At 37.0% G+C, this 12,886-nt stretch overlaps 1 protein-coding gene across 2 annotated transcripts in view; it reads right to left on the bottom strand.

Moving 5' to 3' along the window:
• The window catches only part of tcaim (T cell activation inhibitor, mitochondrial), a 37,368-nt gene extending 27,336 nt beyond the window's left edge, over positions 1-10,032 (bottom strand). Inside the window, exons 1-2 of one of the 2 annotated variants that reach the window (XM_061983124.1) lie at positions 9,986-10,032; positions 7,573-7,649 (exon numbers count right to left, since the gene is read on the bottom strand). In XM_061983124.1, coding sequence (XP_061839108.1) covers positions 7,573-7,628 — 56 coding nt within the window. In that variant the 5' untranslated portion in view covers positions 7,629-7,649; positions 9,986-10,032. Of the gene's footprint in view, positions 1-7,572; positions 7,650-8,020; positions 8,106-9,985 lie in introns of those variants that run through there. The other variant, XM_061983123.2, reaches the window with a different exon arrangement.
• Positions 10,033-12,886: the final 2,854 nt, after the last annotated feature.

Raw genomic sequence — 12,886 nt, 5'->3', positions numbered from 1 at the left:
CAAGATCAGGTGCGTGGATCGCGCACCTGGGCACAATTGAGTAATCCCCTCTGTGTGTAAAAGGGCGGCAGCAGAGAACAACGGGGGAGAAGGAGGGGAGAAACCAGCACGTGCGGAGCAAGAGCAACGGAGAACGAGAGTGAAAGGCAGACGACACTGACGCTGAAAAGCGAACGGCAAAGCGAGCAGGTGGAGGCGGAGCTGAAAAGCGACACGACCGACGACGAAGATTTATTGAAAGAATAAAAGAAGTCTAAACCTGCCCGCAGCTATGTCCTTGCTTGATGGTCCTTGGAACCCACACGACGGCTTGAGACCATCACAGTAACACATTAATATATTGTAGAGTAGTGTGTGTCAAGCAGGGCTGTCCTAACTTTTTCCACTGAAGGTCCGCGCTGAAAAATTAAAGCATGCGTGGGCCATTTTGGTAATTTTTATTTTGAAAACCAATACAATATATAGTTGTTTTCTTACCTTCAGGGCTCTCCTCACGTTTGGACCTGGGGACCCGGAAGGGTCTCATTCATAAAATTTTTAAAAATACATCAAAAAACTGCATTTAGCTTAGAAAATAATGAGTCATATATTGGAATATGGGATCCATTATTTAAATTTGTTTTAACTATTAAATGAACCAAAAATATGACTTATTTTATCTTTGTGGAAAATATTGGACACAAGCTTATGAGATGCGATGCAAGTGTAAGCCACTGTGACACTATTTTTCTTTTTCTTTTTAATGTTTTTATTTTTTATAAACAGCTATAATGATAATGTCAATGAGGGATTTCTAATCACTGCTATGTTGGAATTGTTATTAATATTGATATTGATAATAGTCATTTTTGTTTGACTGCTTTTGGATAGTTTTGTGTCATGTTTGTGTGTCCCCTCAATTGCTCTGTTTATTGCTATTCTGAATGTTGCTGGGTCGGGTTTGGTTTTAGAGGAAATAAAACAAAACAAATTTAAAAAAAAAAATACATCATAAATATATAAAAATTTCCAAGGTTAAATCTCTAGAGCAGGGATGTCAAACATGCGGTGCAGGTTAAATACGGCCCGTGAGATGAGTTTGCAAAGTGTAAAATTAAGCTGCATTTTTAAACTAAAGAAACTGCTGTTCTAAATGTGTCCACTGGATGTCGCAACTGTAATTCTGTTAGGCAAGCCACTAGTTTATACCGGGGCGAGCAAGTATACCAAGCAAGAGCTAAAGCAGGGCTGTGACTCCTCCTTGACCCAATGTAAAACAAAGAGGAGTAAAATAAACAACTTAAAATGCTACATGACACACTGCTCATTCATATAGTTCTGTGAAAATGATTGTCTTCTGTGCAAATTTAAAGAAAGTGAACGGTGTGTGATTTACTGCAATACTGTCAGTTTTTGAAGTTTTTATTGTTGGTTTGTTGAAATTGTTCACACATTGCGCAGCTTTTATTTTTCTATCAATACACAGCGATGCCTAGAAGGCAGAGAGTAACTCTTGAATAGTTTCTACCTCAGTTTGTAAAGTTTGTTGAGTTAGCACAGGATTAATATGTGGAAATTAGGTAGTTGATACATAAGTGTTTTAATTTAAGCTTTATTTTGTTTTTATTCAATCTTAGATGGGCTGTGACTTAAAGTTAAACTGCTTTGTAGATACACTTAAATGAAGTCTAAGTTCATTGTGTTCTTCATGGTGTTTTTGAAACTGCACCATTTTTTTCCTCAGAATGTTCAACTAACTTAAGTGTTTTGTCAAGAGGATTATTTGTGATATGTACATTTTCAGAATGTACTTGTTCAATTTTGGGCCTAAGTAAAACAAAGAAAACAATCTGAAGTTGTCATACTTGTATTTTTAAGTTATTGTGCCATGATTTTACCCGTCCGGACCACGTGGTAATAGATTTTCCTGCATGCGGCCCCTGAGCTAAAATGAGTTTGACACTCCGATCGAGAGCAACTTGTTATCTACCTCTCTTCATCAAAAAAAATAATGTGTTTTGCTTTTTCCTTAAAGAAAACCCAATTTTTTATGGCAAAAACAAAAAAGATGCAACATTTTTCCCGAAAAACTTTCCAAAGTGGAATATTTGATGTGAACTAATAACTGAAGCCTAAAACAGGCAGTGCGATTCTTTCAATTTTGCCTATCATTCACAATCCTTATGTAAGTAAGAACACATGTTTTTACACATTCTAACTCGTAAATAAATGCGATCAAAAATCAGTTTGGAACCTATAGGAGTCGCTTTATTCTGCCTATAAAGCGCTTAAAAAAACATCCAACCATCTCCATTATGGTTTTATATACATGATGTAAGTATATATATTATGTAGTAACATTTATAATAGCATTTAATATTTACACATTTTGATAATTTTTTAAGCATACGCCGTGCATTATTTTAAAAACATCAGGGTTTTTTTTTTCTTTTTCTTTATCACTGATTACCAGAGGTGGGTAGAGTAGCCAGAAATTGTACTCAAGTAAGAGTACTGTTACTTTAGAGATTTATTACTCAAGTAAAAGTAAGGAGTAGTCACCCAAATATTTACTTGAGTAAAAGTAAAAAGTATGTTGTGAAAAAACTACTCAAGTACTGAGTAACATACACACTCATATCATATATATATATATATATATATATATATATATATACATACACACACATACATATACATTGATATATACATACATATACATTGATATATACAGTATATAATTTATATGTATTTATTTTGCTGTTTTTGTTTACATGTTAAAGGTGTTTTAATGAATATACATGCATGTTTAACATATAGATTCCTTTCTTTCATGAAGACTAGAATATAAGTTGGTGTATTACCTGATTCTGATGACTTGTGTTGATTGTAATCAGACAGTCGTGATGATAACGTCCACGTTTTCAAATGGAGGAGAAGAAAAGTTCCTCCTTTCTGTCTAATACCACATGAAAGTGGTGAGTTTTTGGCATCTTAGTTGTCCAGCTTCCATATTCGTTTTTATACACTTTACAAGAAATATATTGGCGTCAAACTCCGTAGCTTGCTAGCTTGTTTGCGCTGGCTTTCGGAGACTCTTATTTTGAAAGCGCAGGCGCGATGGAGCGGCACTTTTATTGTGAAGACAGGAACATCCTCATGTGCGGTCAGTTTTTAGGCTTTTGACGGGATGTACGGTTGGAATGAAAAAGTATCTTTTTTCCTTCACACTTTTGATTCAGTGATTGGAACTTTTATTATTAGATTGCACAGTACAGTACACATTCCGTACAATTGACCACTAAATGGTAATACCCCCATAAGTTTTTCAACTTGTTTAAGTCAGGTCATGTGACCACCTGGCTCTGTTTGATTGGTCCAACGTCACCAGTGACTGCATCTGATTGGTGGAACGAAGTGAAACGTCACCAGTAAGGCAGGCACTTTGAAGGTCTGTCTGACAGACCAAAACAAACAAAGCGTGCATAAACAGATCGATAAAAATTAGTAGCGAGTAGCGAGCTGAATGTAGATAAAAGTAGCGGAGTAAAGGTAGCGGAGTAAAAGTAGCGTTCCTTCTCTATAAATATACTTAAGTAAAAGTAAAAGTATGTTGCATTAAAACTACTCTTAGAAGTACAATTTATCCCAAAAGTTACTCAAGTAGATGTAACGGAGTAAATGTAGCGCGTTACTACCCACCTCTGCTGATTACTCACTGCAGATTTCATGAGAGCCAACAAACATAATAAAACATCACTTACTGTACAATGTCTGCTGTCATTCGTGTGCTGACTACTACAATGTTTTATATTCCCATTTAGATAAAGAATGCCTCATAATCCTTGCAAAGAAAAGAGGGCCGTTCTCGCCATTGCCAAGTTTAAATTGCTCTAAAGTGTACCAATTTGTTGAAATACATTCTCATCCTTCTACTATCCAGGTGAGGTATGATTTATGATCTACAATAAACTTTCACAAGCAAGGAAGCAGCTGATCAGTCGATGATGTAAACATCGGCACACAAGCTCGTGATAATGGCGCCGCTATAAATAGTTTGTCTGTGTTAGCGCTTATAATAACAATATCACTAGTGATGGGTCCGGCAACACCGATGCATCGGCGCATGCGTCGAGCTCACAGAGCCAAACCCTGTGTCGATGCGCGTACCGCTTTTAGAAAGTCACGTGACCGATCATGAGCTGTTTCTGTCACGTGACCGATACGCGAACTGTCGCACTGATGCCTCCTCTGTGCCCCGTGAGCGGGTCTTTTCTACAGCCGGAGAAATAATAACTAAGAAGAGAAATCGTCTAAAATGTAATACGTTGGAAAAACTGTTTTTTTTTTTTAAATAAAAATGTGTAAAAAAAAAATTAAAAAAATCCCAGTCCACAAGCATCCTCATTCACAATACGTTCTCTTAGATTTCCAGGTTATGACACATGTTCACATTATTTATTGACCATCTAAAAAAGATAAAAATATATTTTTATTTAAATGAAGATATGAAATAATCCTAAATGAAATACAATGACTTGGTTTATATTATTGTATATATTACGTCATAAAATCAGTGTCAGTTGAGTCGGTCCATAGGTTGCCTGTAGGGATTTTTAATGTCCAGCAGATGTCAGTATTTAGTGACACACTATCGACACAGTACCAATACAGTTTTGCAATGTGTCGAAAAGCTTCATGACGCCTCATCAACCCATCACTAAATATCACTAATACTTGTTAATATTCAAGTCCCCAAATGTAAGTGGAGTATCGTTTGCGCTTGTTGGATGTTGGACGAATAGAGGACTTCCTATTGGCCCCGCAGACTTTTATTTACGAGTTAGAATGCATTAAAAAATATATATATCCGTCGTCATGTCTTTCATAATGATTGTGAACGATAGACCAGTGGTTCCCAACCTTTTTTGCACCACGGACCGGTTTAATGTAGTAGGCTGTATTTTCAGGGACCGGCTTTCCACTTGTGCCAAATAAATACATCAAAAATAAGTGCATAAAAAATACAACTCACTATGACGTTGAATTAGTGGGAGCCCTGGACTTGTTTCTTTTCAATGAAATGCAGATGGAAATCAGCCTTTGGCTACAATCTGTCACGTTTATATCTAACATGTTCATTGATGTGCATTGTATCATGTCACAAAGTTATAACAAATATATCAAATGGCAACTTCCTATCAGGAGCTTTATTGTGCATCTACAGTACAAACAAGCTTATTTATTGGCGTTTCTAGTGGGACAGGCGAAAGTTAAGTCGGAGAAAATGCAGTCGTTTATAAATTATTTATCGTTTCCCTGCGGACTGGTAGAAAATGTGTCACGGACCGGTGGTTGGGGCATACTTGCCAACCTTGAGACCTCCGAATTGGAGAGATAGGGGGGTAAGGGATGGAGGGGGTGTCGGTCCACTCTGTTTCCTGAGATCCAGGGTCAACGCAGCAGTCTACCAGCAAGTTTTAGAGCACTTCATGCTTCCTGCTGCTGACCTGCTCTATGGAGATGGAGATGTCAAGTTCCAACAGGACTTGGCGCCTGCACACAGCGCAAAATCTACCCGTGCCTGGTTTACGGACCATGGTATTTCTGTTCTAAATTGGCCCGCCAACTCCCCTGACCTTAGCCCCATAGAAAATCTGTGGGGTATTGTGAAAAGGAAGATGCAGAATGCCAGACCCAAAAACGCAGAAGAGTTGAAGGCCACTATCAGAGCAACCTGGGCTCTCATAACACCTGAGCAGTGCCAGAAACTCATCGACTCCATGCCACGCCGCATTAACGCAGTAATTGAGGCAAAAGGAGCTCCAACCAAGTATTGAGTATTGTACATGCTCATATTTTTCATTTTCATACTTTTCAGTTGGCCAACATTTCTAAAAATCCCTTTTTTGTATTAGCCTTAAGTAATATTCTAATTTTGTGACACACGGAATTTTGGATTTTCTTAGAAAATGGATGGATGGATTTGTTGCCACTTCAAATCATCAAAATTAAATGAAATAAACATTTGAATGCATCAGTCTGTGTGCAATGAATAAATATAATGTACAAGTTACACCTTTTGAATGCAATTACTGAAATAAATCAAGTTTTTCAAAATATTCTAATTTACTGGCTTTTACCTGTATATATGGAGGAAAAGCGGCCGCCTGGACAGTATGCGGCTTTTAAAGGGGGGAAGGTTTCAGGTGAGATAGGACGCTAAAGGCAATGCCTTTAAGGCACTGCCCCCAATATTGTTGTCCGGGTGGAAATTGGGAGAAATTCGGGAGAATGGTTGCCCCGGGAGATATTCGGGAGGGGCACTGAAAATCGGGAGGGTTAATTGGCAAGCAGGGCCTGCCCGTGGCATAGGCCGTATAGGCAAATGCTAAGGGCGCCGTCCATCAGGGGGCGCCACGCCAGTGCCACAAATGTTGGAGAAAAAAAAAAAAAAAGTTGGTACTATTATTTCTAAATACAAAAAAATAATCCCACGTTAATTAAAATGCAAAGTAAAGCCTATATAATAGAAATATTATTTGTTACAATATTACGCCCCCCCCCCCCCCCCCCGCACGGTGCGCCCCCTCCCTTCCCGTACCATGACTCTTTTTGGACGTCACCACATCAAAAAATCAACACAAGATGTCAAAACGGCCAAAACTGTCAGGTGCCCAGGGAAGAAAAAAGAGAAAAGAAGAGGAGGAGAAACGAGAAAAAGACAGAGGTAGCAGCTAGGTAACGTTAGCCTACATGAAATTATTTGTCTGTTACAGAATGTGATAGTAACCTGGCTTTTTAGCATTAAGCTAATGTTACATGATTCGGCAATTGCTAATCAATAAGTAGCTAGTTCTGTTTTAACGTCGGGTTAATATTGTGGAGGGGGCTAAATTGTTATGGAAAATAATAATGTAACGTTAGGTAATTACAGTACTCCCACCTTACATTCCTCAGGGACATTTGTATTAGATCTTTTAAGCAGGTGTTTTTTGTTTACATTGTTATTGCCTTCTGGTTAGCTAATGTTTGCCCTGCAGGTAACAGTCACTTTTCCACCCCTTTATATATTAGGTATAGTTGTAAGCCTAGTTGTTAAAGTGCACATCATTAATGTTAATTAAGCAATATGTATGTAAAAAATATTGTATTTCATATATTCATTTTTTATTTTTTGCATTCATTTATTTATTCATATTTTTTTTATCTTGTTAACTATTCTGATTGTTAATTTGCTTTCTTTAAGTAAAAAAAAAGGTCAAAGACAAAGCTATTCGGTTTCTTGTGAGTATATACACTTCACTTCCGATGTGGGGGGGCGCCACCTAAAATCTTGCCTAGGGCGCCAGATTGGTTAGGGCCGGGCCTGTTCGCAAGTATGGGTTGGGGACCACTGCAATAAACGATTCCAAAAAAAAAAGTGCCGTTCTCCTTTAACATGAGAACACTTGTGCGTGTACAAGAACATCTACCAGGATAGAATGTGTTCCTGAATTGTAAGAGATGTAGTCAATTATGTGAATAATTATGACGTCATCTTGTCAGGTGGATTTTGTTGGCGGGTCCAGATGTTTGTATGTAAAGATTTACCTGGCGGTGCAGCGCAGGAGGCAGTGGACTGACATGTCTGATGCTGTTGGACACATCAACTTCCAACCTTCATGGTCCTGCCAGCACAAGACAGAATAAAGATGATGGAGGCACTTATTCAGGACTATTAGTGTTTCCAAATGACACAAGATGACTTCATACAGTTCAGATTTAAACACTATTTCAGACGGTAATTATCAACAAATGCAATATGGATATTTAAAAAAAGAATGTCTTCGTTTAATGGGAACTATTTCAACTACTACATGACGTAAGAGTCGCGATTGTTATTGTTTGCCGTGTTAAAACATCACGGCTACAGTTAGCATCAAAGACGATAGCTTGTTAACGAGCATGAAATAATTTGTCACATTAAAGTCGCACACATATTTGTGATAGTATATTAATATTAGCGACTGACAAATCTTGTCTACTTTATATTCTTCACCTGACAATGTTTGTTTGTCCTGCTTCCGCTTTTTCTTCTTCTACGGAATATTATTGATAGTTTTTCTAGCGCCGCTTAATGGACGGCGCTAGAAACTCAAGTTGAAAAACGTATTCGGGTGTTACCATTTAGTGGTCAATTGTACGGAATATGTACTGTACTGTGCAATCTACTAATAAAAGTTTCAATCAATCAAAAAACTCACTTTGGACTCTAAAAACTCACTATCGGTCCGTGTATGAACGGAAGGAACAGGATCACTGTCGGTGTTTTGATCGTTTCGAAATTAATTAACAAAAAGACTGGTTGATTTGAATTTAAAAAAAAATTAAAATACATTTTTTTTAATATTTGGTTTCAAAGCGCTGCGATGAGGGGGCGACTTGTCCAGGGTGTACCCCGCCTTCCGCCCGACTGTAGCTGATAGGCTCCAGTGACCAGAGGTGGCTAGAGTAGCCAGAAATTGTACTCAAGTAAGAGTACTGTTACTTTAGAGATTTATTACTCAAGTAAAAGTAAGGAGTAGTCACCCAAATATTTACTTGAGTAAAAGTAAAAAGTATGTTGTAAAAAAACTACTCAAGTACTAGTAACTGATGAGTAACATACACACATATATATATATATATATATATATATATATATATATATATATATATATATATATATATATACACACACACACACACACACACATATACATATATATATATATATACACACATATATATACATACATAGATTGATATATATAATTTATATTTATTTTTTTTGCCGTTTTTGTTTACATGTTAAAGGTGTTTTAATGAATATACATGCATGTTTAACACATATAGATTCCTTTCTTTCATGAAGACAAGAATATAAGTTGGTGTATTACCTGATTCTGATGACTTGCATTGATTGGAATCAGACAGTAGTGATGATAACGTCCACGTTTTCAAATGGAGGAGAAAAAAAGTTCCTCCTTTCTGTCTAATACCACATGAAAGTGGTTGGTTTTTGGCATCTTATATGTCCAGCTTCCATATTCGTTTTTATACACTTTACAAGAAATACATTGGCTGCAAACTCCGTAGCTTGCTAGCTTGTTTGCGCAGGCTTTCGGAGACTCTTATTTTGAAAGCGCAGGCGCGATGGAGCGGCACTTTTATTGTGAAGACAGGAACTGTGCAGTCAGTCTTTAGGCTTTTGACGGGATGTACGGTTGAAATAAAAAAGGGTATTTTTTCCTTCACACTTTTGATTGATTGATTGGAACTTTTATTAGTAGATTGCACAGTACAGTACACATTCCGTACAATTGACCACTAAATGGTAACACCCCAATAAGTTCTTCTACTTGTTTAAGTCAGGTCATGTGACCGCCTGGCTCTGTTTGATTGGTCCAACGTCACCAGTGACTGCATCTGATTGGTGGAACGGAGTGAACGTCACCAGTGACTATTTGTTGAAACGCAGGCACGATGGAGGTCTGTCTGACGGACCAAAACAAACAAAGCGTGCATTAACAGATCGATAAAAATTAGTAGCGAGTAGCGAGCTGAATGTAGATAAAAGTAGCGGAGTAAAAGTAGCGTTTCTTCTCTATAAATATACTCAAGTAAAAGTATGTTGCATTAAAACTACTCTTAGAAGTACAATTTATCCCAAAAGTTACTCAAGTAGATGTAACGGAGTAAATGTAGCGCGTTACTACCCACCTCTGCCAGTGACCCCCGCGACGGCTCCAGTGACCCCAAAAAGGGACAAGCGGTAGAAAATGGATGGATGGGTTTCAAAGCGCAATAACGACATCTAAAAATGGTTGGATTTTTATTTCATATGACAAATGTATATCCCTCTTAAACAGAAACAAAAAAAACGAACCTAAAAAGGATATTTTTTTTACTATTTTGGCAACAACATTTTTATTTTTTTCCCTCCACATTTTTATTTTCAAAGTAAAAGTGCGGATAACAGTACCTGTGTGCCTGGATGGTTTCGTGCATAGGTGTCAAACTCAAAGATCGGGGGTCATTTGTGACACTTAGGCCCATATTTTGTGGCCCTCTACTTGTTAGGACAAGAATGAGGACTCAGTTGCAGACGGGAAACGTTTGACGCAGGCTTTTATTCTGCTGTTTTCTATGAACGCTCTTCAGACAGAGTGCATAAACAAATGGCTACAAACTCTATACTTGATATACTAGAGCAGGGGTAGGGAACCTATGGCTCTAGAGCCAGATGTGGCTCTTTTGATGACTGCATCTGGCTCTCAGATAAATCCTAGCTGACATTGCTTAACACGATAAGTAATGAATAATTCCGCTGGTAATCAGTGTTAAAAATAACCACTTAACCAGACTACAAAGCCATCAGCACCAGAAGTCTCACTAATGGTAAGAAGTATTTTATTTATTATTGGTTACCTTCAGAATAACTTATTAAAAAGAAAAAGAGACTTATTATACCGTATTTTTCAGAGTGTCAGTCGCTCCGGAGTATAAGTCGCACCGGCCAAAAATGCATAATAAAGAAGGAAAAAAACATAAGTCGCATTATTGGGGGAAATTTATTTGATAAAACCCAACACCAACAATAGACATTTGAAAAGCAATTTAAAATAAAGAATAGTGAACAACAGGCTGAATAAGTGTACGTTATATGAGGCATAAATAACCAACTGAGAACGTGCCTGGTATGTTAACGTAACATTATGGTAAGAGTCATTCAAATAACTAACATATAGAACATGCTATACGTTTACCAAACAATCTGTCACTCTTAATCGCTAAATCCCATGAAATCTTATACGTTTAGTCCAGTGGTTCTTAACCTGGGTTCGATCGAACCCTAGGGGTTCGGCAAGTCGGCCTCAGGGGTTCGGCGGAGGTCAAAACACACCCGACTCATCGTGTGAAAATAAAAACTTCTCCCTTGTCGGCGTATTATGGATACGGCAACAGCAGAAGTCAGACTGATTTGCAGGTGTGTCATTTGTTGTGAGTTTATGCACTGTGTTGGTTTTGTTGTTTGAACAAGGTGATGTTCATGCACCAGTAAAAAAAACATGGTAACACTTTAGTACGGGGAACATATTCACCATTAATTAGTTGTTTGTTAACATGCAAATTAGTAACATATTGGCTCTTAACTAGTCATTATTAAGTACTTAATGCCTTATTCGGCATGGCCTTATTATAACCCTAACCCTAACCAAATAACTCTAAATTAAGTCTTTATTACTTAGAATATGTTCCCCTAGTGTCCAAATAATTCTAAACTAAGTCTTTGTTACTTAGAATATGTTCCCCTAGTGTCCAAATAGCTCTAAATGTAGTCTTTGTTACTTAGAATATGTTCCCCTAGTGTCCAAATAACTCTAAATTGAGTCTTTGTTACTTAGAATCTAAATAACAAAAACGTGCATGTTCCCCTAGTGTCCAAATAACTCTAAATTGAGTCTTTGTTACTTAGATTCCAAGTAACAAAGACTCAATTTAGAGTTATTTGAACACTAGGGGAACATATTCTAAGTGACAGACTTAATTTAGAGCTATTTGGACACTAGGGGAACCTATTCTAAGTCTTAGAATAGGTTCCCCTAGTGTCCAAATAACTCTAAATTGAGTCTTTGTTACTTAGAATATGTTCCCCTAGTGTCCAAATAACTCTAAATTAAGTCTTTGTTACTTAGAATATGTTCCCCTAGTGTCCAAATAACTCTAAATTGAGTCTTTGTTACTTAGAATATGTTCCCCTAGTGTCCAAATAACTCTAAATTAAGTCTTTGTTACTTAGAATATGTTCCCCTAGTGTCCAAATAACTCTAAATTGAGTCTTTGTTACTTAGAATCTAAGTAATAAAGACGTGCATGTTCCCCTAGTGTCCAAATAACTCTAAATTGAGTCTGTTACTTAGATTCTAAGTAACAAAGACTCAATTTAGAGTTATTTGGACACGAGGGGAACATATTCTAAGTCTTAGAATATGTTCCCCTCGTGTCCAAATATCTCTAAATTGAGTCTGTTACTTAGAATATGTTCCCCTCGTGTCCAAATATCTCTAAATTGAGTCTTTGTTACTTAGAATATGTTCCCCTTGTGTCCAAATAACTCTAAATTGAGTCTTTGTTACTTAGAATATGTTCCCCTAGTGTCCAAATAACTCTAAATTGAGTCTTTGTTACTTATAATCTAAGTAACAAAGACGTGCATGTTCCCCTAGTGTCCAAATAACTCTAAATTGAGTCTTTGTTACTTAGATTCCAAGTAACAAAGACTCAATTTAGAGTTATTTGGACACTAGGGGAACATATTCTAAGTAACAGACTTAATTTAGAGCTATTTGGACACTAGGGGAACCTATTCTAAGTCTTAGAATAGGTTCCCCTAGTGTCCAAATAACTCTAAATTGAGTCTTTGTTACTTAGAATATGTTCCCCTAGTGTCCAAATAACTCTAAATTAAGTCTTTGCTACTTAGAATATGTTCCCCTAGTGTCCAAATAACTCTAAATTGAGTCTTTGTTACTTAGAATCTAAGTAACAAAGACGTGCATGTTCTCCTAGTGTCCAAATAACTCTAAATTGAGTCTTTGTTACTTAGAATCTAAGTAACAAAGACGTGCATGTTCTCCTAGTGTCCAAATAACTCTAAATTGAGTCTTTGTTACTTAGAATCTAAGTAACAAAGACGTGCATGTTCTCCTAGTGTCCAAATAACTCTAAATTGAGTCTTTGTTACTTAGATTCTAAGTAACAAAGACTCAATTTAGAGTTATTTGGACACTAGGGGAACATACACTAAGTCTTAGAATATGAACCCCTAGTGTCCAAATTCAATGATATGATAACAAAACGATTTTTAGTTGAGGGAAGTTCT

The sequence above is a fragment of the Nerophis lumbriciformis genome, linkage group LG21 (genome assembly GCF_033978685.3).
Source record: "Nerophis lumbriciformis linkage group LG21, RoL_Nlum_v2.1, whole genome shotgun sequence".
In the NCBI taxonomy this organism is placed as follows: domain Eukaryota; kingdom Metazoa; phylum Chordata; class Actinopteri; order Syngnathiformes; family Syngnathidae; genus Nerophis; species Nerophis lumbriciformis.
Note: the sequence above shows the minus strand (reverse complement) of the source record. Positions and strands in the feature narration are given on the sequence as shown.